General features: G+C 39.0%; 4 protein-coding genes across 16 annotated transcripts; all 4 read right to left on the bottom strand.

Moving 5' to 3' along the window:
• Positions 1 to 3,292: 3,292 nt before the first annotated feature.
• On the bottom strand, positions 3,293 to 4,477 carry LOC112284789 (uncharacterized). 4 transcript variants are annotated; one of them, XM_073535500.2, is made up of 4 exons: positions 4,344 to 4,477; positions 3,995 to 4,247; positions 3,672 to 3,818; positions 3,302 to 3,429 (listed from the first exon to the last, which is right to left on the bottom strand). In XM_073535500.2, the coding sequence occupies exons 1-4, from the start codon at positions 4,372 to 4,374 to the stop codon at positions 3,423 to 3,425; spliced, it is 438 nt and encodes a 145-aa protein (XP_073391601.1). In that variant the 5' UTR covers positions 4,375 to 4,477; the 3' UTR covers positions 3,302 to 3,422. The 4 variants fall into 4 exon arrangements, with proteins under 4 accessions (XP_073391602.1, XP_073391601.1, XP_090107761.1 ...); XM_073535501.2 differs by lacking the exon at positions 3,672 to 3,818 and having other exon boundaries at positions 3,293 to 3,429; XM_090251635.1 differs by lacking the exon at positions 3,302 to 3,429 and having other exon boundaries at positions 3,624 to 3,815.
• On the bottom strand, positions 3,714 to 7,928 carry LOC141044441 (uncharacterized). 9 transcript variants are annotated; one of them, XR_016504024.1, is made up of 5 exons: positions 7,557 to 7,783; positions 7,145 to 7,335; positions 6,538 to 7,021; positions 5,638 to 6,330; positions 3,714 to 5,274 (listed from the first exon to the last, which is right to left on the bottom strand). XR_016504024.1 is itself a non-coding variant. In XM_090251636.1 (3 exons), exons 1-3 carry the CDS (start codon positions 7,666 to 7,668, stop codon positions 6,316 to 6,318), a joined length of 318 nt encoding a protein of 105 aa, XP_090107762.1. In that variant the 5' UTR covers positions 7,669 to 7,928; the 3' UTR covers positions 4,878 to 6,315. The 9 variants fall into 9 exon arrangements, 2 of the variants coding, with proteins under 2 accessions (XP_090107762.1, XP_073391605.1); XR_016504023.1 differs by having other exon boundaries at positions 5,628 to 6,330; XR_016504025.1 differs by lacking the exon at positions 6,538 to 7,021 and having other exon boundaries at positions 3,925 to 5,274; positions 5,628 to 5,727; positions 6,197 to 6,330; positions 7,557 to 7,801.
• A 60-nt stretch (positions 7,929 to 7,988) lies between these two features.
• LOC112284787 (uncharacterized) lies at positions 7,989 to 16,218 on the bottom strand. Of its 2 annotated transcripts, none has more exons than XM_024525021.3 (19): positions 16,077 to 16,218; positions 15,425 to 15,633; positions 15,192 to 15,329; positions 14,812 to 15,051; positions 14,455 to 14,601; positions 14,184 to 14,262; positions 13,812 to 13,986; positions 13,583 to 13,648; positions 13,223 to 13,453; positions 12,632 to 12,838; positions 12,218 to 12,530; positions 11,815 to 11,974; positions 11,445 to 11,553; positions 11,120 to 11,255; positions 10,895 to 10,950; positions 10,233 to 10,532; positions 9,702 to 9,833; positions 8,801 to 9,583; positions 7,989 to 8,578 (listed from the first exon to the last, which is right to left on the bottom strand). In XM_024525021.3, the coding sequence occupies exons 3-19, from the start codon at positions 15,307 to 15,309 to the stop codon at positions 8,402 to 8,404; spliced, it is 3,429 nt and encodes a 1,142-aa protein (XP_024380789.1). In that variant the 5' UTR covers positions 15,310 to 15,329; positions 15,425 to 15,633; positions 16,077 to 16,218; the 3' UTR covers positions 7,989 to 8,401. The 2 variants fall into 2 exon arrangements, with proteins under 2 accessions (XP_024380789.1, XP_024380788.1); XM_024525020.3 differs by having other exon boundaries at positions 15,425 to 15,741; positions 16,077 to 16,216.
• Positions 16,219 to 16,746: 528 nt separating this feature from the next.
• Positions 16,747 to 19,359, bottom strand: LOC112284788 (uncharacterized). Its single transcript, XM_024525022.3, has 3 exons — positions 18,831 to 19,359; positions 18,321 to 18,521; positions 16,747 to 18,116 (listed from the first exon to the last, which is right to left on the bottom strand). Exons 1-3 carry the CDS (start codon positions 19,057 to 19,059, stop codon positions 18,085 to 18,087), a joined length of 462 nt encoding a protein of 153 aa, XP_024380790.1. The 5' UTR covers positions 19,060 to 19,359; the 3' UTR covers positions 16,747 to 18,084.
• Positions 19,360 to 25,706: the final 6,347 nt, after the last annotated feature.

The raw sequence follows: 25,706 nt of genomic DNA on the forward strand, positions 1-25,706 counted from the left end.
AAGATATATTTCATGGATGTAATAACTATGTATATGTATGGTTCTCTTGATGAAGATATTTATATGAAAGTTCCACGTGGTTTGGAAACATAAATTCCAAATAGACTTGTTCTATGACAATATCATGGTATTAAATTATACAAGGCCTTCTATGATTTAAAATAATCGAAACACATGTGGTATCAAGAACTTCAAGTTTATTTAATTACAAATAAATTTACAATTGATCCATTGATTCTTTGTTTGTTTATCAAAAAAGAAAAAAATGATTTTGTAATCATTGTTCTATATGTTGATGATCTTAATCTAGTGGAAATTAGATTTGCATGCGTTGCAGCTATTAACCTACTTATTTGAGAGTTTGAAATGAAAATGTTAGAAAAAATAAATTTCTATATTAGTCTTTAAATTATACATCTCTTAGATGCTAGCATTTTTTTCTATCAACTAAAATATATTAGATAAATCTTATAGAAATTTAATATGATCGACACTTATTCAATATCAATATCAATATCAATGGTTGAACATGGTTATGATGGTAATAGTCCATATTGTCCATGCAAAGAAGAGGAGAAAGAAATATTGAGAGATCAATATCTATACTTTGCAACTATTGGAGCACTTTTATATTTACCCACATCTACAAGACCAAATATTATATTTGTAATTATTATTCTTACAAGATAGAAAGCATGTCCAATATTACAACATTGGAATGACATTCAACATTTATTACATTATTTAAAAAGCATTGAAGACTTAGAATTATACTATATACAATTTGTAGATCCAAAATTTATTGGATATTGTGATAGAAGATATAAATTTTATATTGCAACAACTAAATCTCAAACAGGCTATATAATCTCAAAACATGGAGCTGCAATATTATAAAAATTAGTGAAACAAAATATAACTGCAACTTCATTTAACTTTGCAAAAATTATTGCCTTACATGGAGCATCTTAGAAATATATTTAGTTGCAATTAATTGATAAATTCATTCAAACAATCTATAGACTTTCATATGATAATTCTTCAACTATCTTATATAAAGACAATAGCACTTGTATTGTACAAATGCAAGTTGGTTTCATTAAAGGCGATGTGATAAAGTATATTGATTCAAAGTATTTTAGCTATACCCATGACTTGGTTACTAATTAAGCACTCAAGATCAAAAAAATTGAATCTGCAAATAACCTTATTTATCTCTTTACCAAAGCTCTTGCTTTGTGCAAACATCGCCAACTTACTTATGGCATTGACATGTGGCCATTTGCTTTTCTTAAGCAAAAAAGTTAATAAATTCTTTAAATAATTAAAAAAAAAATATTATATTTTTTTTCTTCATCTATGGTTTTGCTCTTGAATACAATAAGGTTTTCTTAGATCAAGTTTTAATGAAGGAATAGTTGTTGAATTTGCAAGATTACAAAAAAAATATAGATCATAATTCTATGCAAATTTTATGTTATATAAATATTATGATGAACAAGGAGGAGTGTTGAGAATATTAAATGTAGTTGGCACTCTCCATAATATTTATTGTAGTTTATAGTAAATATTATAGCTAAAGTGTTTGGAATGTAGTGTATTTTTTTTTTTTTTTTTTTTTTTTTTTTTTATCTTCTCCTCTTTTCTTTGTATACAAGAAACAACCACATTAATACTCAAATAAGAAGCTCTCTCTCCTTCTATACACTTCTCTTGTATGTGTCTGTGTTTGTGTGTGTGCACATTACTTCCAACTACTCTTGTGTCTCTCCAAACATTCTCAACAAAAGTACTTTTTTTTTTACTTTTTTTTTTACTTATTATCAAATGAAAATATTGGATAAAAAAATTCTACAAGAGAATTTAATTTGTTCTTTCTTTTGAAAACTGTTTATGATTATTTATTCAATCTTCATTATTTATAATGGTTTCTACAGAAAATAGGTCAGAAAATATTGTAAAGTTGTTTTAATAAATATAACACCAAAATAGATAGACATTTTGTGTAATTTTGTAAAGAAGATTTCTTTTACTGGCTTGTGTAGATAGTTATTACAAGCTAGAACAATAAGCATCTAGCTATGGAAGTGGCACAAGTAAAGATATACTGAAGGCCATGTATGCAAAACCATTTTCTTCACTAAGATTCACAATTCTATACTTTCATTTATTTTTCACATTCTTATGCACACCCATTTTTCAAACAAATAGAGCTATTACAGTGTTAAAGCCAATTTAAAGTAACAGCAAGGGACCCATGAAAAGGTAACAGAAGTGGGTAGCATTTGAAGTCATACAGTTTGTGCACACAGTCAAATAAATAATATTAAATAATAAACAAATATTGTATTGGGAACGAAGTACGCAAGCCGTAAGTGACAGACCCACGTCAGGGATGAAATCTATCGGATGTACAGACGGGACGAACGAACGGAATTGCGAACTAACGAACGACGTACATTTGAGTGGATGAACGGAAGTGGGGCAGTACGAGGGGAGGTCATGACTTTGCATGGTAATAATCAAAAGGGGGGGGGCACTGCTTTCCATACTCTCTTTCAGTACCCGTGCCTTGCCTTGCCTTTGTCCCTTTGGATGAAACCCATATCCACACATTTATCCAACATACATTCATCCTTTTAAAGGGCCACGGGCTCACTAACCATGTGCGTGCTGTGTAAGTCTCACGGAAACTGCCCCGTCCACGAATGGGGGGTTTGGAGGCTGTCCAGAAAAGGAGGAAAAAAAAGAAAAAAAAAGAAAAAGCGAAAGGTTGGGTGATTGATTAGTTTAAGATAATTGTTTTTGGTTTATTTATTTAGTGTTACTTGGTGTTTTTGGTTCGGTTCAATGGTTGGTTTTTGACTGGCATAATTGGGCGTGGGAAAGGGCAAAGGTGGATGGTATGTAGTGGACTGAATATGACCTCAATAATGGACGGAATGATACCGTGGATTATAGTAAAAGAAAAAGAAAGAAAGAGAAAGATAAAGAAAAAAATTAAATTTCTTTTGAAATGAAAAGGTGTAGAAGGAGGAGGGAGAAGGGGGAAGGGGGGAGGGTTTAGAAAGTGGAAAACTAACATTATATCTAGTTATTATGAAGAAAAATAAACAATTCCCTAGAGTGATTATTATTATTATTATTATTTTTTGTTTTAAACCTTTCTATGCACCATCAAGGTGGCTTTGTCAAAATTAAAATTAAAAATTAAAAGGTTAAAATTATAGAACAAATTTGCGTTGAAATAGTTAAAAAGCTAAAGTTCCAAATTAATAAATGAAGAAAAAGAAATGAAAAAGGATCCTCACCTGGCTCAGAAAGCTAGATATCTCTGAACAAACGAACTCATCCCCGTTTTGAATGAATTATGGGAGAATGAATGAAATTTGGTTGTCGTTCATTCGTGGCCAGGTGAACTTCTACTGCCTGCAAATGTGCACAAAGAAAGTCACTTCTCTTTTCTGACTGACCGAGATGTCGCAAATTTCCACAAGCACACTCTTATGAATATATATATATATATATATATCTATACTCACACACACATCTAAAAACAAAGTAAAAAACAGAAAAAATGAACAAAAGCTACTATTCGCCATCAATGCATTCAGACTCAACAATGGCAACCAAACAAGTATTATTTGATATGTATACATGTATATTTGTACATTGTGAGCAATTGGGTTATGATCAGGTCAAAGCCTAGCACATGCTGGAAACACCAAAAACGGGCTTTTATTTTCTTCTTTTGGAGGCTATCATCAAGTGGCCGCCAGTGCGACAACCGCTCCAAGTTAAGGTCCAAAGTCCAGCTACTGATAAGAAAGACCAGGAGCTATTGTATGTGTATGTATATATACATATAAATAATATAATACAATACATGTATGAGTGTAAGGAAAGAAAAGCAGAGAAAGGCTCAACAAGTGAAAGCTTTGAACATGAGACAAGTGGGCTACTTGGACTTTCGCAAGAGGGGTGATGAGCCCACCTCGGCCCATCGAAACGTGGAACCCATGTCCCGAATCTCACACATCCAACAACATCAGAACCAGCCGAATCTAACTGGGAAACCCAGCCAGCGTCGCTGAAGGAATCTGATCCTACAATGGAGACGATGACCATGAAGACGATGAAGACGAAGCAGCACGTCGAAAAGCAAAGCTTGAATACTCTAAGATAGTCCACTCCAGTTGTTATATCCTCTCCTGGTTTTGTTGATGTCTCTAGATTGTGCTTAGAACCTGCAAGAACAGTAAAACCAGTAATGCGTTATCCTATTCTTCGTGGATTGTTGCAACAAACCCAACTGGAGGAAATGGACCGGTCCAGGAGCTTGCCACTGTCAACGCTAGAGCCACTGCTGTGCATGACCTCTCAGGTGCATGATCTGGTTGCGTGACCTGGGAGGTAAGATCTGTTGTCTATGGTGGGTGGTTTCTTAGAAACGAACTGGAAAACGTGGAAAAAGTCGCACAGCTTTGGAGCGTTCTTATATGAGCCCTGCAGGTGTAGGACGAGTTTGGTGACTACCGCGAATGGAATGGCAGAAATCCAATTCCTGTTGATAAGCCCATACAATTCCATGGAATAAAAGAAAGGAGGGAAACGCTCACTGTTAGCATCCTCACTCTCTCGTAGGTGGTCAGATAACAGCATTAAACAATGAAGCAAAATGGGTTCTTTCACAAAGAAGAAACAAGTGACACCTATGTGTGCGTGAAGATTGCGGTGTTAATGCTGATGATGATTCCTTTCGAGTTCAAGGGAAAACACCTCCACTGCATGATCACACGCAGTCTCACAAATCATGAGTAAAAAATCTCACAGAAAACAACTGTTTGAAGTCCTTGGAAAATAATTTGCATGATCAATTTCTTTTTGGCAATGTTTGGATTGCCACCCTCGATAACTACACCAGTCAATGTAAATGTCGCGGTCCAGTCCACTCATAACGCCAGCTTTCAGAGTGTAGTCGACCACATGGTATGCGACACATCTCTGCCCAACTCTCATCTCAGCAGATTGGACCAAATTATAACAGGACGGAGAAAGCTCCATTAAAGCATCCACACAACCTAGCGACATCAATGGCAGACAAAACATAAATTTCCTATAAATTCCAAAATATATGTAGTACGCATACTAAGAATTTTAGTACGATCATTCCAGAAAATTTAAGAGAGGAAACGCACATCCATTATTGCGAAGTTTTTGTCTTGTTCCGAGCTAACTAGCTTTATCACGAATACCTTCTGGTATTTAACCTGCCTGAACACCACCACCAGAGAAAGCCACTAAACCTCAAGGGCATTAAAATTGGCAAGACCTAAAGAAATAAGCAACATACAATTTTGCCCTAACTGAAGAAAGATAGAATTCAGAGCTTATTTACAGCAGTTTCAAGGCCAACGGATGTAGGAGAAGGTAATCAACCGTTGATAGTTTGTAACTATGTAGCTTTACTCATCCCATTTAAATCCCGATCCATATCCTTGTGGGATGTGCACAAGGAGTCCCTGGATCTAAAAGCAGGGTCAAGACGCACGCAGCCAAATATGGATCTGGTATGACATGACGGATTGCAACTGGAGAAGTACAACTGGGAAGTTAGGGGAGAGCACCTCCACGGACCTCGTCATGCTCATTTGAGGGTGCAATGAGACGTCGAAGATGTTGGCAGCTGAGTAGGTGTTGCATTCAAAAGAGCTCCAGAGTACAGTCCTAGTTGCGAAAATTCCCCGTCTCCTCTTAAGATTACTAACTACACATATTGACGACTATTTCATGATAAGAAATGAACAATACAAAACATTACTGAAGAGAAGCAAAGCTGTTAGTACCCTATCGATCCGTGAAGAAACTCTGGTTGAGAGTTAGGTTAACATTGGCCTAGGGTTAGGTTAGGTTAGAAAGCGAGACCGCTAGAGTCACTTCGTCAATGGTGACAGTTGGGTCATCAAGAGCTCTTACAATTGCAGTATTTTTTTTGTGAGAACCACGTACTCCGTGTTGTAATTGATACCAGTAAAGGCAAGTCTAGTATAGTTTCAGGTAAAACACAAGATCTTGTTCTTTGAACTTGAGAAAACTTCGGCAGAAGAGAATAGTTTCTGGCGCTTCATGTTTATGTACTGATCGATCGTCCTATTATGCCCAGACAAGAGCAGAAATTATATGTAGCAGCTTTTACCCTTGAGCTTCATAAGGAATGGTAGGGCTATCGCATCTCTTTTGACAATGACCCCAAACGTTCGCCTCCACATCCGCCCTCTCTCTATGATCTCCTCACCATTGCTTATTTCAGCTTGCTCAGAAACATTCGACCTGCCAATTTACAATTACAGTTCAACCCTAAGAACCCTTATTCTCAAAACGGCATCATTGTTCCCCATCGCACTCGTTTTAAAACCAAGCAAAGGAGATAACCGGCAGCGAGTGTAAATTCAGCCGATCCAAATGCCCCAAATGACTGATTCAAAATGTTTCTACGTACAGTCAAAGCCAAGGAAATAGCCGAGACAGATCATCAACCTGCCGGTTGATCGTGGTAAGCACAGGATCTAGGTTGGGTCGACCTAAATTTCTTCCCGTTCCCTGTGCAAAACTGAAACCACACTGAAACTAATTCGGCTACGTTTAGAATTCCTTTGCTGGATCCACATGAAGCCCAGCTCTTCAAGCTCGAGCATTTCCACGCCACTGGTGCAACAACTCTTGCAATGCAGATTATGCTAACATACATGGATTGATTTGGGCTCCATAGTTAACTGTTTTTAGATTAAACAATCGCTACTCGACCAACCAATCCGTTTCTATGCCAAGTCCTCGCTTCCTCCCCGTCTTTGCAATTGCTGAAATGGCGGAAATACAATCAAAGAGTGCTGCTCGAGTAGGATTAATTGATTCACAAACAGGGCAGCCAGGGCCGTAAACAGAGGCATTAAATGAGGTAACGCTCGAAGACCTTCAACCTCCACAGTTTCTTATGAGAAGCTTCGTAACATCGATTTTGCTCCTACATCAAAGTAGATTGAACACAGCCAACTGAAAATCAAGTTGTCTCAACTAGGATTATCCTGTAGCAAATCACGATCCAGGGAAGCACAGAAACCTCAGCTGGAAAACTTGGGATACTTACCGACACTATTCCATCACCATCTTGCTCACGTTTCGCCAACATGTCGCACACAAGGCGCAGAACTGTAGAAACCCCCGCCTGGATATGCCATCCAACACTCGCACTGAGCACCTGGGTCCTGGAATTTCTCCGACCCAGCCGAGGCGAAACTCCTTCGGCATAACCAGAATGAGTGAAACAGCTGACAAGATCTGCGAATTTACAGTGGAGACATTGTGGAATTCAACGCACACATCTTTGACTAACTGAGCTAACACCAAAGCGCTAATACCCAGTTGTCCGCAACGAGGACACGGCTCTGATATTCTCGGGTACTAGCGATCCCACTGAGGAGTCTCAATGAGATGTGAAGAGCAGGGATAAAGCACACAGTGAGCGTACAGACGATGCTATCTCCACGATCGGAGCTTACCGCGTAACTTTGCAGCGTGGCATTTGTGAAGGTGAGTGCATAGATCAGGGGATTGAAAAGCCATTGATCGGGGGCTCCACGAGCGGTAGACGGCGTCACTGGGAGGGGTCATCGTGGATGCGATTGTATGTTTCACAAGCTTGGTATACGCCTTGACTGAAAAGTATGGGTATTGGAGCTGGTGAGTGAAGATCTATAGCCTTCGCATTCAAACGTATCAAGGTGTCACATTCTACTTTAGTTTAGCGAGCTTTACAGTAACTTGTGTGCGCGCTCAACAACTACCGATCCACCTGTCTATCTGTCTGTATGTCGATACAGACACTAATACGTAAGTAGTAAAACAGTTGATGGACAGTTGGCTGATAGTCAGCGTAACAGAGATCAATGTAACCACTTCCATCATTGCAAGAACTCGGCCTGGAGAATCGAGACTCAGAAAAGCATTTCACATTCCATTAGCGTTTCTCTTTACAACAGTGGAGTTCATCAACATCTCGAAATTTTCACTATTACTGAAAGAATGTACACCTTGTGAAGCTCCAAAAAGGTGGTGTGACTGAAATGGAACGGTGACGTCGAGGTCTGTTCAGTAAGAACTCAGTGCATATTATGGACGAAGAGGTTACTGCAGTAGAAATAAGCAGCTTGGAAAAGTGGATTGTGAGAAGCATTAGAGGCAGAAGGAAGGCATGAGACACTAACTAGCATTAACTTCGTGAATCAAGCTTGATAATGAAATCCTCCACGGAATCTTCGAACAGAACCCAGTCCTCCTTTGAGGAAGATTCGAATTACAACAATCTATCAGATATCGAGGAGTGGGGGCTGCGATATAATTGCACTTATGATACATTCTCAAGCTGGTTTCTAGAGATTTCGAGTGGAGAAGTTGGACCTATGAGAGGGCAGAAACGGATAGAGAAATGGTATAATTCTGGAGGCAAAAGGTACTGGGGGTGCACACATGGTGTCCAGCTGTCGTCACCGCCGATGCCCATGTGCTTGTGATCCAGATGAACCTGCAAAACAGGTTAGAAAAGTTATTAAGACATTCTTTACATATTACGAAAGTAGTCGAGAAGTTCGTAGGACAACGGAAGCAGACTACGGAGAAGCTTGATTAAAGCATAGTTTCAAGCATACAGGATGTTCGCGAATTTGAATAGTAATGGACGATAGACAGAGATCAAAAGTGCACTCGAGAGAAAACAAACAAACAAACAAATAAATAAAATGCATACCTCAATTTTATCCCCTTGTTGGAGCTCCTCCTCATGTGTAGCTCGGTCAAGCTCTTGGCTTGTGTAGAAGCTAGCACTCATCTGCATTGGTGGACTGTCTTCACCGCTGATTGCAAGAAGCCCAACACCTTTCGTCTTGCTCGTGAAGGCCACCCAGCGAACATCAGCACGCCCTCCATTCTCACCCGGCACAATATACGGAACGTGGAGATCCTTCACCTCTTTGCTGTAAGTGCCAACTCGTGCTGCTGATTTTCTATCGGGGTAGCACTCGAATGGACCGCGCCCATACCATTCCACTTCACTACATTCTTTGTCAATGTTGAATTGGACTCCAACCCTTGGCAAGGTTGGAATCCGGGAAGGAGGCTCAACATCGTAGCTCGTGACTATGTTGCCATCACCGAAAACTATGTACTGCACCTTGATTTTAAAGCCAAGCGAGCTATCCCTTCGAGCCCTTTCTTCATTCATCTCAGCAAATTGGGCCTTGATTGATTTTTCAGTGTCCTTGTCAACATCTCCAGTTTGAGACTCAGAAACTTGTGGAGGAGGGGGCTCCTCTGATTTAGGTTCCATGAAAATGACTGCCTTCAGCAGGAGAGTACTATCAGAGAGTTTCTCCACCCGGAATCTTTCGCAGCCTGTGCATGTCAACGTGTCCAGCCCGTTAGCCTTCCATTGTGATACATAGCTCAACACTGAGCCTCCCTTATCATTGTCCGTTGGTGCCCTCCAAAAGCAAGGGAGTGGACCATTCGAGAGAACACAAGTGCCGTTCACCTGTAGACAATACCCCAGAATGTCAGGCGTCAACACTTCAAGTTCATTACGATACTGGTAAATGGCCCTCATTCTTACCCACATAACGGAAATTGAAGTAGGCTTGTATAATACTTGCCTTCCAAGAGCTCAGAAGACCTTTCTTCTTATCAAACTGTATTTCCCAATCTTCACCTCCAGCTGGTTTTACCTTAAGCACCCATTCTGCTTCCTCTACTGACAGAGCTGGCTTACTCGACGCGCTAAGAACCTGTTGCACGTTCCAAGCAAAAAACAGAATGTAAATCTGCAATTGTAAAACCAAAGGATAATTGACGGAAAAAAATGTAACCGAGATATAAGTACTAGTATTACTTGCGGTAGATCACATTGAACACACTAAACCACTAGTTTGTGGAATGAATAATGACATAGCGCTGATAAAAATCTTTCATGTTGGCTCCCTACGCCAAATCACATTTCACAAGAACTGTAGAATAGGAACTTTCCCTGATTGCATGGGCGCCATATGCGAGGAGACTAAGACACTCAAATATCAATTCTTATTATTTTGTAATTATTTTAGTTGTCATTTGACCTGGATCGAGGTTACACATTTACACAAATTAACCCTTGTATGCCATAAAAGTACTAAAAAGAAAATGAATACCTGTCGTTGTGCATGCTTGGAAACTGGTAACTCCATTTGCTCGGAAGCCAATACATGTCCTGCATCAGCCCACCTTGTAGGCGCAGAAAGGTAGGCAGTAATATCCAGAAATATTTCGTTGGCTTCTGCTTCTTTCCACCGTGAAGCCCATGGTCCAGAGTTCAACTTTAAGTAGTGCTTTTTGGTTGGCTCAATTGCAGGCAAATCCAAGGTCCCCGACTCCAACACTGAACCATCGGCGGAGAGGGACCACGAGAATTTCACGTAGTCAAGAGGTGTAAAGAAATGTTTGTTCCATATCTGCACCAAAGTTGAGCCAAGTAATAATTAGTTAGAGAAAATAGTAGTTGCTGCAAAAGCAGAAGTATCGAGCATTTTTGCCATCTAAAAGCACAAAGAGACCTCCCTTACGAACGGCGAAAGAGGTAATCTTTTGCCTTGACGATACGTCATAAAGGATAAAAACAAAGCGATCAGTCAGCAAGGTCCATAACGGACGTTTAGGATCGATGAATACTAATTGAGTTAATTGTACGTGGTCATAGTCCTAGATTCAGACAACAATACTCAGAAAAGAAAGATAGGGGATGGGGGCCATCACACGCTCCACGACTGCATTTGAAAACATGTAAGAGAGGACAGTGTCTTAATGTCAAGTTTACCTCGATAGTGCCATCTTTCAAAAATATTCCAATTGGCTGATATGCATGTTTAACTTCTGCAAAAAGGAAAAAGAAAAAAGAAAAAAAATGTTACCGAGCAGAAAAGAAAATGACGTACGAAAAAAACAATTTAGGAAAACCTTGATTATCTCCATAATCTCGTGGAGTTACAGTTTCTCTGTTGAAAACCAAGCCCATTGGGTGGATTAGAGCCTTCTGGAATACCTTCGAGAGCAGGATGGGGACGACGGTTGGGCCAAATCAGTCCATTCAGACAGAAATTTAAATCATGTGGAACGTCTCCAAAGTCCCCTCCATACGCCCAGTACTTCACTCCATCTTTTCCTTCTTTTAAAAGTCCCTGAGTACCATAGCAAAAATATCAGGAAAAATCACAACACACTCACACGCAGTACTACAGACAGAAGCCAGCTCAATGGTAAGCAGAGAAGACCTACTTAGAAACTCAAGTAACTAGACGTCAGATGTATCGGTTATGCTATACTAAGACAATATTGATGATGATGATGAGATTTGTTCAAAACCGCACCTGATCAGCCCAGTCCCAGATGAATCCTCCCTGTAAACCGTGTATCCCATCAATAGCGTCCCAATAAGCCTGAATATTTCCATTGCTGTTACCCATGGCATGAGAATACCTGTAGGTACCAACCATGGCAACAATCAGAATGTGCGGTTTAAATTAAGTCCTAACACCCTCTTCTATCTCTAACTGAAACAGTGTCTTCTAGGAATTGGTCTCAGACACTCGCAGCTTTACAATGTTGAGAAAAGCATATTTTCCAAGAGTAGTTCATTGGTCGAGTCAAAAATCATGTACGTAAAATAAATAAATAAATAAATATTTATTTATTTATTTAAAAAAATTAAAAAAATTAAAAAAATTAAAAAAATCTTACTCGCAGAGTATAACTGGACGTGATTCACTGGGGTCTTCTGCAATTTTTATGATATCCCAAACTCTGGTGTACATAGGGCAGACCACGTCTGTTGATGTTGTACGAGACCCACCACCCTCATAATGCAAGAGCCGAGTTGAGTCCCTGCCTCTTGTCCACCCTGACCAATAGATATCACTCATCAATTATGAATTAAAAGGACGATATTTCGAAAATGCTGGAACACTTCAAAACATTTTCTGTTGATAGAATTCTCCTACGCAATTCTTGAGGCATACCTAACAGTAATATACAAGCATTGAACACCCCAGTTAGCAAATATCTTCATCGTAGCATCGATAACAATCAACATCGCCAAGAATGCATCAGTGGATCAACAAAAGTAGACTAGGTTCGTTCTTACCTGCCATAGCCTGGTGATTAGGTCCATACCCAGCTTCATTGCCAAGAGACCAGAATATGATACTGGCATGGTTTTTGTCCCGCTCGACCATGTTGATCATCCGCTGAAGAAATGCATTTGCCCATTTGGGATCAAAGGTCAGTTGGCGCTCCGGCCACGCCCAAGGCTCAGGATCAAACCCATGGGTTTCCAAATTGGCTTCGTCTACCATATAAAGCCCGAAGAGATCACACAACTCGTACCAGCGAGAGTGCATGGGATAATGGCTGTTTCGCACTGCATTTATATTGTGCTGCTTCATTAACGTGATATCCTGCACAGTAAAGTTCATAGATTGTATCAGAGCCGGAAAAATCTATTGAGATAGATATGAAAAAGTACAGTGTCACACGGTCTAGCTTTGAGGGTACAGACCTTAATCATACACGCTTCAATGTTTGTTTTCCCAAGACGAGGATGGTGCTCATGGCGATTGACACCACGGATAACCACTGGCTCTCCATTGACAAGCAGCTCCTTGGGCCGTGTAGAAATTTTTCGAACACCCACTCTACACGCTTCACAGTCTATGACTGCACCAGATGGATCCTTAAGCAGTACAACAAGTGTGTAGAGGTTTGGCTGTCAAGAACGAGCAACGAGGGAGTTAATACACATGCTTCAATTCATCACAAAATGTCCGCTTACTACCTTTTGAGTAACCCCAAGAAAGATAGAGTACAAATGAGTGTAAGTCGAAGCTGAGAGAGGTTGCACAATGGTAACAAGTTACAGACAAACCTGCCGACAAGAGTCAATAGCAGTCTAACAATCACAATCAATCACAAAGCTTTTCTGGCTTGCTATGCATAAATTCAGCATGAATGAAAACTAACAGTGAGTGTAGAAGCATGTGAACTTGAAAGAAGTGACAAGCAGGTTTAGATTGAAACGAAGTAATAAATCGTCATAATAATCTAGTACCAGGGAACTAGGATAAAGCAATCAGGTGATTGAGAACGTTACATGCTCAGCAGACCAGAGCTTTGGGCCTTGTAATTTAGCTGTAAGGATGGTGTGCGCATGACAGCCAATCATCGCAGAATCCAGCCCTTGAGGCTGCAGGTGAGCTGCCTCTGACGGCATTTTAAAATCCCCTTGAAAATCAAATTCTTCGAAAAGAACAGCCTCGGTGGTATAATGGCATAACTTGCTATTTGCTATCATTTCCCTAGGTCCTTCCACAGTAACCTCGACCTGTAGCAGTCTTTTCAGCTTTTAGAGAAAGTTTTCCAACATACAAGCATCCATGAAACAAAGCATACGGTGATATTGATTGAAAACTACAACATTTGGAGATGGATGGCGAATCATTTTTGTACTAACCTTGACAGTTGCTGACAGAAAGTCATTTTCAACATCTGTTTTTACGAAATAATCTGCTAGCATAACCTGCAACCCATGACAAGAAGAATCACCTTATTCAGCTTGTTCGTTCATGTTATGCTGAAATTCAAATCCGCTCCTATACGTACTCAGATAATTTATGCTTCCCATGTGACGACCATGGTGGTCTCAACTTTTCCACTGAAATGTTACATAAACTGACTCACACCTGCGGCTTTGAGTATATCAATACATTCCGGTGGATTCCGGAGAGCCACCAGTGGTCTTGGTCCTCCAAGTACGACCCGTCACTCCACCTCATAACCTGCACTGCGAGTACGTTCTCCTCACCAAAGTGGCAGCAGTCGGTAATGTCCCAGTCGGATGGCAGTCGGCTGTCCTGACTGGAGAACTCACAGAAGTATTTCAGTGGAAGAACAAAAGCTATAGATAAACAAAGTAGGTCTGAAAATGTCAAAAAAACAGAGCTCTCTTATTTCATTATTGCATGAATGTGGATGCTTGGGGGTCGGTAGTTTAGAAATGCTGATAAATAACCTCAAAAAATACAAGGTCCAATGTAGTGTAATTCATGACTCACCTGTAGCCGATTTTTGCGCCATTGACCCATACATAGAAAGCAGAGTCAACAGCTTCAAAATTCAAAAACAATCTCCGGCCTGCAAATCGATACGTATTCTTAGGAATCCAATCTTCCTGATACGTCTGTAATAACTCAAAAAGCAATACTATGCAACTTCCTCCCATATGAAACCATTTGATAATCAACAACCACGAGATATGCAACGTGGTAAGTAGAGCACTGTAGATTAAGAAGCACTGCTGTCAAGGATCAAGATTAGAGACCTTACCAGTCCAATCTGAAGGAACCCGGAAAGATGTCCGGTAGCAGCCAGTAGGATTCTCAGAGGGTACAAAGGGAGGGTTTATGGGAAAAGGGTACACGATATTAGTATAAATAGGGCGATCGTGACCATGCACCTGCCAGTTCGATGGAACTGCACAAACAATTGACGATGAAGAATGTGAGGCATATGCAATAAATTCATGAATTCTATTTCCATTTCTGTCGATCTTTGCACAGAATGGTGACATCAATCTCATTTTAAGCCAATTGAGAGTGACTCGCTGAGATTAATCAATCTAAACTAAATCCTCAGAAACACAGTTAACAAGTACAAACAGTTTTACATAACCAATCTTCACACCTGGTAGCGAGCCCCAGCTGCTGTCATCAAACCCTACAGAAGAAAACTGCTCTGGAACTTCTTCAGGGCAACATGCGAGATGAAATTTCCAAAGCCCCGCCAATGAGCACACATACTCCAATCCTTGAATCCATGAATCAGCGCTTTGCAAAGCTGCTTCCACGGCCTCCTCCTCCCAAACAGCCTCCTCCGCAGCTCTGAAGTCTGTGTGGCTGCGCTGCTGCCAGAATTTCAAAGCACCTGCCCAAATCACCTTTGCAGATCTCAGAGCAGAATCACAGAAAACGTGTCTAGCCGACATTTATTCACCCGCAGATCCAACTTGCACATTGCTATAGCCATCCAAAATTTTAAGATGAGAGTTTTTCGGTGCACATTACCTACGATGGTTGTGTGACAATGCAGAGGTACGTGAGCATTGCGCTTGTTCCACTCCACTGTCATAGGATCCTCCCAATCACGTCGCCTCACTTCTGGGACTTTTCTGTCTTTTGCCATTGGGCCGTTCAAGCCTCCTTCTGCTCAGTTATCAAAGCAATCATGTTGTAAATAACCAAGAATGTCGATAGTTCTACGGAAACCCACGTCGGCTGAGTTAGCTTCGAGCCCAAACCTGAGGGTTGTGTCGAATTCTGCGCTGCTGCCCTAACGCAATCGTTCTCTTTATTTGTGATACCAGGAGCTTGACTACAATTTATCACATGCGCAGAGATGCAGCGATCAAGGCCGAAGCCAGCTCTATTTCGGAACAAAAACTGACCGCACGGGTAACTGAAGTCGCCCCTCAGTACGCTAGATGAGGTCTTCCTGGCCAAAGCAACGCTGTCGATAGCGGACCCTGTGATCAGAATGGTTGGAAGAGACATACAGGAACCCTCACAGATAGCTGTTGCCTCTCCAACCTGTCAATCTGACCTCAAATCTGGATTGCTGAGCAAACAAACAGGGCAGAATCAAGCTAAAATTGAACTCTCCTATATCTCAACTGGGAAACCCAGACTGTACGTACAACAATGCCAAGTTATGAGCTAAAGGTATCTTGTAATGGGAACTTGCATATGAAATACGTTTGTGGGTGCAATGAATACTCTGGACGGTCCTCCAAAATTTCAGAGAGCATTAACACGATGGCAACAGTTGCAACGCATGTAGTGACGAGATTAACCAAAGATGTTCTTTGTTTCACGGCGCGGGACGAAATACGTGACGACTAAGTTCCAATATAGACACGACTTGTGAGCTCTAATTTCTGTCTGTGAAATCACCTTGACTCAGTCAATTCTGAACGCACAAAGCAAGCAAATCAAATGCGTCAAGATTGATCAAAGTCGGAGTATCCACGAGTGTCGCAGGAATCAGAGAAATTCAGTTTCCTCCCCTGAGGAAGTGCACATTCCCAGGGTTTGAATATAAGCAGACGAGCAGATGAGTACTATGTGGGATAAGTACATAAACTTTCCAGCTAAATGCTTCGATACCTGCCATCTGTCCTCATGGTTACACATGGCGAAGGTGCACAATGCACATGCAAGTGTGGAAAGACCGGATAAAGTGCCGAATCAGAAGAATAAATCGTTTATGGGGCTGTCAGGGTCCTAACACGACTAACGGAATTTTGATTCATTTTTTGTTGGATCGGAGACCGAATGAGAGGCAATGGATCTGCTGAATGAAACTCTTCCAGACACCAAAATTTCAGGCACTCTTGATCATGAGCAGCGCACAATATTGGACAAAATCATAAATGTATGAAAAGCTAGATGCATGAGTACCAATAAATCAGGATACAATACAACACGCAATGGCATCTTTACAACTACAAACTTCTCGACAGATGTGGTTAACCTGGCCATTGACGATGACATTTTTACAACCCAGGCCATGACTCAATCCTCAAAAACATGAATAAGAAAATCCAGTGAGTCAAGAACAATGTCCATGAAGAATATTTCTGATTCACAGAATTGATGCAAGGCATATGGTTTCCTTGATGGCTACTAATACGATCCAATCAAAAGACTAGAAGCTGCAGGATTTCCTTGGTGTGAAAAACAAAATGAGAACCAGCAGTTTTCAGAGAACTATGTACGATAGCTTGGAAAAGCAACCAATCAACCAGGCGAAGAATGGTTTAACCAAGGCATGTAAGACAGGAGCATCTAGTATCTCTTACGTATGTACACATATACACCAAATATAAACTTAAATAGCCACAACAAAACCGAGGTCTCATGCTACAAGCCCACTGCAACTGGTCCACTAGTTGTCCTTACAATGAACTAATTGGAAACAAACGAGCAGTGTCCGAAGAGCGGCTCCGAATTTCAACCCCTTTGAAACCAACCTTTGGGAGGCTGCGCTGCAGCTTTCCCCATTCACCAACTTGTCGAGCACAATGTTGAAATCTACAGCCTGAGAATTCTCTGAGAATTCCCGCGCAACAGCCCACACTTGGTCCTTAGAGAATCCCATCAATGCAGCCCTGTCAATAACTTCATCAATGGACATCCGGTTCGTGGGCACAGGAGTAGCACCAGAGGGCGTTGGCGCTCCTTCCCGCTTTCTCGCTGTTGCATGGCATGGTTTACAGGCTGAGCAGTAGGCAACCTACGATAGCCTCCCGCTCCGCTGCTTGGAGCTGACGGGGTTTGCTGTCCAATTCCATACTCCAGATTGGAGTAGCCAGGCGATGGCCCCATCAACTGCTCATAAGCGAGAACTCCAGGGCGACCTTGAAATTGTAAAGGAGGCATAACAGCCGACTGATCATTATACATTTGTGACCCATCAGGTACACCCAGAGGCGACTGGTGCGACTGGCTACCATAAGGTGGTGGTGGAACCTCCTGACCAAAGCCCCCAGATTGTCCCTTGAATGGACCTGGTATCGTTGCACCATATGATGGAAGCTCAGCAGGAGGATGAGGGAATGAACCGTAGTAGGATTGCTGAGGGGAAGGGGGACGCTGTTGAGAAGTCTAGTAATGAGGCTCAACAGCAGGAGGAGGTGGTGGTGGTGAAGAAGGAAGACCTATCATCTGTGCTGGCACCATGTATGGGGGTGGAGGATGGCCCGGTAGGTGGTGAGAGTGGTGTGGCGGATGAGAGAGTTGACCCATTTGATAGGATGGCGTCTCAGGTAGCTGTGATGCTCTCGGAGACTGTGCCGGTGGTGGCTGTAAAGGCATATGGCTGTGGCCTGAAGACAAAGAAATCCCCTCCCCGCCAAATTGACGCTATTCTATATTAGATGGAGCTTCCATAACCTCCTGTTTATTGCGAAGACCCTGCACACCACGTTGTACCTACGAAAAATGACCACCCACACTCGAGAGTAAGCACTAATGATCCCAATTGTTCTCCTTCGAGCTATTTGGGCTGTACAATCTGAATTGAAAATTTGCAAAGTGTTATTCTAAATACACCTCAGAGAGCATAGTCTCGACGAACAGAATCTTGTCCCCTGAAATCTCTCGACTCTTTTCAGATCCGCCTTTTAATTCCAATACCTTCTGCTCCAAACGCCAAGTCGAAGACTCCAGCTGACCAATGCGCCCAGTCATTGACTCCATCACCCGCATCAAATCGTGGACGTACTACTTCATGGTCTGCTCCACTGCAGCTACAGTTGCAGCTTCGACAATTCCTCTTTCTTCTTGAGGAAATGCTCTCTCCACAAACGACGGAATTGGAAGATGTTGCTGCGCAGCCTGTACCCATCCAGCAACAAAAGTTCAAAAAACTCTACTGGCATCCACAAAACAAATCTTCCAGAATTCTAGAGACTTAGTTTCTCGTTGACCACGAGAATCTTAAATGACCCAGGATCTGCTTCCGCTATCCCAAGGTTTCGCAAACACGTAAATAGAGCACATATGGCGGCTAAAACCCCGCGCAAATTAGGACATCACCAACACTAACTTCCGAATGCAAATTTCAAAGAAAAGCGATTATTGGATATAGGGCTGCAGTCGGATAGGAGGGATCCGCGGGTGCCCTCGCTGGAGCCTTCAGCATACCATCCCCACTGCCCACGCCCCCACACGAGCTCGGATTTGACTGAAACTTTTGATTCGGGAGTCTGACATCGCTCCTGGCATCGAACTGCTGCTGCCCAAACTGCTGTTGGTAGTGCTGCAGCATCTTATCATTCGCCACGGCAGTGCTGGGGAGCAATTCGTGGGAGGTGTTGAACCGGACTTCTCCACCCCCTTGCTGCCCCTGATACTCCATCTTATCAACCAACATCAGAATTTCCCACCCATGTCGCTCTAAACAGGAAACCCAACTCCAAAAACTCCAGAAATTAATCAACGAGACGTACTACACCGCACGCAGGCTTCAACCCAAACCTCACGAGCTTCAACGATAACACAGATTGAGGTAAAACCAGAATGCACAAGAGTGTAAAATCAGTGCGAGAAGAAGTAAGTAGTGGGATCGGTGAGATGAGGGGATTGGACTGATTGCGAATACAATTGCGACAATCCGTGGGCACGATGGCCACGGAGAACTAACGAAGGCCGATTAGAAGAATGCGCGGAGGCTCTGCCTCGAGGAGTCGCAGTGGTTTCCATTTCCTATTCATCAGATGCGGTGAACTCTGTCGTCATCTCCAGCTTTTACTTTATGCCATGACTTTAGCTTCATTCTGGCTTTTTGATTCGCCTTGAACTGCGAGTGAATGAGGGATCTGACGTAGCATTCTTGCTTAGCACCTAAAAATATCCTTTGTATGTTTGGAAACAAGCTTTATTTTTAGATGTTGGACCAGAAAGATACTAATAGTTTTTTTTTATAAGAAAGTTACTGTTGATTAGTAAGAAAAGAATGATTGTATTAGCAATTGATTTTGTTGGTAGGAATATATATATATCTAGTTCAGTAGGAAAGTTTTTTACAGTTTCTAATTCTAAAATCAAGATAAGACTAGAGGCATCGTTGTGAGGTTACATGAGCCCCCTTTTGTAAAGAATTGTTTTATAAAAAGATAAAAAGATTAGTTTTAAAATAAAATAAATCATATATACATATATATATATATATATATATATTATGAAAATAATTATAATATATATTATGAAAATAATTATAATATATATTATCAAAATATATCATATTTTCAAGAATCAAGGAATTTTTTGAATAAATAAATATAATTATTATCATATTACAATTATTTTTGGTAAAGAAAAATTAGAAAAGATATATTTTTATAACATGCTATAATAAAATCTAGAATATATTTTATCTTATTAATGTATATCTATAATTAATATGTATAAAAGTCTTCAATTTATATAATATAATTTATATTAGAAATTTTTTAATGTTAAAAATAAAATTTATCTAAATAATATATATATATATATATATATATTAAAAATAGAATAAAAATTATTTAATTTGATTTATGGTATTTGGATATATTTAATTATATTTAGATTTTAAAAATATATAATTTTTTATTTTATAAATATTATATATGTATAACTTTATCATGTCAAAGTCTACCAAGTTAGAAGGCTCTTCCAACTTTGTAATATGAAAGATACAAATCCAAACAATGATGCAATGTAAAGGACTTTGGCAATTGTTCCAAACAAAGTCCATGTTAGGAGAGGTCATCACCATCAATCAAAAACAATGAGAAGACCAAGTTGTAGAAGAAATAGATAAATATAAAGTAATGTCCATTATTATAATATTAATCAAGGATATTGTAATTCATCACATAGTTGAGTGTAACAATCCAACTAAAGCTTTAAGAATTTTAGACTCAATATATAAAAGATACAATATAATTAAAACAAGACTAGATTAGCTCTAAGTTCTAAAATCCTTCCAATCTAAGCAATATGAATTCCATTACAATATAGAATAACATAGATCAAAACAAAACTAAACAGAACTAAATAAAATGGAACATAAAAGGCAAAATAGAGCAAAAGAAGATAGAACAAAATTAAACAAAAAAGTGTAAAATCAAACTTTACTAATAGAAAGAAATTGAAGCCATACCTAATTGGATATCCAAATGGCCTTGGCCAATCCTATTTATACTTTGTTCAACTATCTTAGAGTTTTTTAGAATGTTCATAATGGTGGATCCTACCTAAATAACTGCCTTAATTCCTTTATAAAATATTCTATAATAGATTTCACATAGACTACCAATCTACTCTCAATTTTAGAAACTTCTCAAACATAGTTCCAACTATCTATCTCTATGCGTCAATAATACAAATATCTTATCTATACTTGGTTACAATTAATCTTCTTTTATTAATGCAAAATATCTTTGTTCTACTCTCGATGGTATTTCTAAATTGTTTCTTGATAATGGATGATATTTTGTGTAAGTTCTCACATTGTATAATGGTGTCAACAACAAAAACTTGATAAAAATAAATAAACAAGTGAGACTTTTTTCAAAGAAAGATGAAAAAATAGAAATAATTAAATATGTATATTAAGAAAGAAATTGGAATCGCTATTGCCAAAAGACAAGAAAACTAGAGATCCTTGAAACTAGATTAGAAGTAAGAAAGGAGTTGACAAGAGTGAAGAAGGCTTTACTCTTGCCTCTATATATACTATCTACCTAGGAGCTACGTGGTGACATTCTATAGGACCTCCAAAAATGTGTTGACTTTGCATAACATGTATTTTAACTTGCAAGGCAAGTTTTCTATGTGGACACCACATAGTTAGCTTATTCTGCAAGCTATCAACATGTGTGGTACATGGTTAACTTGTTGACCAAATTTCTAACCTACCAATCAAGTATAAACACATGTAAAGTCAAAGTAGCATTTGTAAAGCTTCTAAGAAGCTTCTCTAAAAGATATTATGAAATTAATCTATTTTTATCTACTTCTATCTATTCATATCACCTAAGTAACAACTACAATAAATATATGTCCATGATATAATCCCCCCTTCTCGGGACGAGTTCCACGAGGATCGGTGATCATATGTCGAGGAAGTCTAAGATGGGGCAAATTGTATTTGCCACATATTCTGATCTTTGTTCTCTTTGAAGATGATTTATAGGGCCTCTCAACCATCGATAGTGTCCCATACCAGGACGAGAAGACAACCCAATTATTTGATCATTGTTGAGGCCTTCATAACTTCCTTCAAATAAAATATTTGGAACACCGTTAGGAGTTGTTCCTATCTCTGGTAAAATCACCAAACATCGAGAGTCCCTTCTAAGGTCGTGATACCAAACGCGTTGTATCTTACTATCTATTTAAGAAAAAACATGTCATTCTTGAGGATCTTCATCTTGATTGTATCATCTTGAAGGTTATGATAATCGTAATATCTCGTCTAGTAGGTCAGTGAACAAAGGCTCTTGAGTCGAATCCAGTGGTTGTTGATTCTCCATCTCTTTAGTGTTACAAATACATAAAAACTACAAACAAAGATAGAAGGTAGAATGTAATCTTCGGTGGACCTTATTTCTTTTCTGGCAAAGACTTACTATTCTTCATCTTAGTTTTGATGGATGTTGTCGATGAAAAACCTCCATTGCCTTTGCTGCATTTGTAAGATTCTTTGTTGGTTCCCATGTGCGTTCACTATTGTCATATACACACCAATGGATAAGATATTCTAACTTATTTTGGCGTTGCCTTGAGTCTAGAACTTCTTCTACTTCAAATTTTTCATAATTGTCCTCTTCTATACGAAGAGGTGGGACTTGTCTTCTTCTTGGTATATTCACAATCTTGTAAGGTTTAAGAAGAGACATGTGGAATACATGATGGATCTTCATTGACTTCGATAGATGTAATCGATAAGCAACTGAATTGATTTGTCCACAAATACGAAAAGCTCCAAGCCTATGGTAGTTTAACTTATCATAAGGACAAGTAGTCTTAATATTACAACAAAGTAACTATACCTTGTCACCTACGTTGAATTGTGGTTGTTCTTTCCGATAGATATCTGCGTTGATCTTTTGTCATTCTTGAGCTTCTTTTAATTGTACCTTCATTATTGCATGTAGCTTTGACAAATGATTTGCCAAATCTTTCATTGTGTCAAGGACAAGAAATCGATGAAAAATCAATTCAGACAAGTGAGCCTTTACTCAAAGAAAGTTAACAAAATATAAATAAATATGTATGTATATTGAAAGAGAAACTAGAATGGCTATTGCTAAAAGACAAGAAAACTAGAGACCCTTGAAACTAGACTGAAAGCAAGAAAGGAATTGACAAGAGTGAAGAAGGCTTCGCTCTTGTCTCTATATATACTATCTAACTAGGGGCTACGTGGCGATGTTCTATAGGATCTCCAATATGTGTTGACTTTGTAGGATACATGCCTTGACTTACAAGGCAAGTTTTTCTACGTGTGGGCCACATAGTTAGCTTGATCTTCAAGCTAACAACATGTGTGGCATATGGCCAACTTGTTGACCATGTTTCTAATCCAAAAAGTCAATTAAAGACACCTATGAAGTCAAAGCAACGTCTATGAAGCTTCTAAGAAGCTTTCATATTAAATACTATAGAATTAACTTACTTTTACCTATTTTTACTTACTTCTACCTATTTGTATATATAATTAATAGCTTATATGAGAATGTTCGTGACACGTCACAAGATTATCAACTTTTAAAAAATCAAAAGTATTGAGTCATGGATGATAACCATAATTAACAAAGAAAGGTGTTTGTTGCATAGAAGAATGCATTGTATTATTATAAGCAAACTCTGCCAATGGTAAAAGGGTTGTCCAATAGTCTAGTTGATAATTGTTGGTACACCTTAACTATTGTTCCAAAACTTTATTTACGTGCTTTGTTTGTCCATCAGTTTGAGGATGAAAGGTGGAAGAAAGCTTTATGTCCTCTTTTAGAATCTTAAAAAATATTCTCTAATATCTTGGTACAAATTGAGTCCCCCTATCTGATATAATATCTTTTGATAATCCATGATATCGATAGATATTGTCAAAGAAAAGCTTGGCAGTTTCTTCACCTAAGATAGATTTTGATCATGATACAAAATGTGCCATTTTGGTAAAACAATCTACTATCACAAATATAGAATTACACAAACTTGAGATTGGAAGATCCATAATAAAATCCATAGAAACAAAAAACCATGGTTGTTCTGGAATAGGTAATGGCTGACAAAGTCCATAAGATCGATGACAAGGAATTTTTGATCTTGAGCAAACATCACAAGATTGTACAAAATCTTTGACTACCTTCTACATTTGGGACCACCAAAAATCTTTGGATACTAGTTCCAAAGTTTTATTGTATCCAAAATGTTCTCCGGTTGAAAAGTCATGACAAGCTTGAAGAACACGTAATTGAGCTTCACCTTCTAGAACATATACGTGTCCCTCGAAATATAATAGATTATTCTTGAATTCAAATTTGGAAGTATTATGAGACTTTGAAGGATTTTCTTTAATATTACGAATAAGAAGGTCAAAAGATATACTTGATTGAACTTGCTTAATGAAAGTTGAATCAATAGTTAGAGTTGATTTCATTACTCGAAGATGGAGATACTCTTGCTTTAAGAAAATTATCCATTGTTGATCAAAAGCAACATCTCCTTCCTTTGATGCAAGATAAGATCATCCAAAGAGTGCATTTGACAAATCTTGTTGTTTTTTCGATTGATAAGTGATCTTGAATTTGAATCTTGACAAGACATATTTCAAAGGGCTTGACGACCATTCAAAATACGTGCTAATATAAAATATTCAAGGTTCTTGTGATCTATATATACAATGACTGGACTAAGAATACCTTCTAGATAATGGCGCCATTCTTGAAATGAATCCATGATTACAAAAAGTTCTTTGTTGATGATCTTGTAGTTGATCTCGTCTGCTAAAAATTTTTTAGAATGAAAAGCTACTAGGTGAAGTTTATTATCTGTTCCCATTTGAGATAATACTGCATCCAAAGCAAAGTCTGATGTCTTTGTTTCCATAAAAAATGGCTTAGAAAAATCAACGTGATGTAAGATTGGTGCAAAAACAAAGGTTGTCTGTAAAGCTTCAAATGCTACTTTTGCTTCTTAATTCCATTGAAGTTTGTCTTTACAAGTCAAATGTGTAAGTGGAGCTACAACTTGAAAGAAGTCTTTGATGAAGATCCAATAGTAGTTGGTAAATCCCAAAAAGCATTAGACATCTATTATCATTTTTGAGATCTTTCAATCTATAATAGCTTGAACTTTCTTAAGATCTATCATAAGTCCATCATTTGAAATGATATATCCTAAAAAGTCGACTTGAGTAGTATGAAATATATACTTTTCTATCTTAGCATAGAGTCCCGCATCTCTTAGTTTTTGTAATGCATGACTAACATGAAGTTCATGTTCTTTTGTATTCTTAGAGTGGATTAAGATGTCGACTAGGTACCAGACAACAACATCATCTAAAAGCCCCCGAAAGACATCATTCATTAAATGTTGGAATGCTGCTGGTGCATTTTCAAGTCCAAAAGGCATGACGTTGTATTTGAAATGTCCATACCTTGTTCAAAATATAGTCTTCCATTCATCTCCTTCTTTGATGCATACCAGATTGTATGCTTTTCGTAGATCTATTTTTGTATAGATCTTAACTCGATTCAATTGATCAAAGAGTTCAGATATTAAAGGTAGTGGATGCCTGTTCTTGATGGTGATTTTGTTGAGTCCTTGATAATCTACACACATCTACAACAATCTATCTTTTTTCTTCACAAATAAAATTAGTACTCTTGCTGGAAATTTGGAATGGCGTATGAAGTTCTTCACCAAATTCTCTTCAATGTACTCCTTGAATTCAGCCAACTCATTTTGTAATAAACTATAGATTGATCTAAATGGCAGTTGTGCTCTTTCTTGAAGGTCAATTGAGTA

Source organism: Physcomitrium patens, chromosome 7 (genome assembly GCF_059467195.1).
Source record: "Physcomitrium patens ecotype Gransden chromosome 7, ASM5946719v1, whole genome shotgun sequence".
Taxonomy (NCBI): Eukaryota; Viridiplantae; Streptophyta; class Bryopsida; order Funariales; family Funariaceae; genus Physcomitrium; species Physcomitrium patens.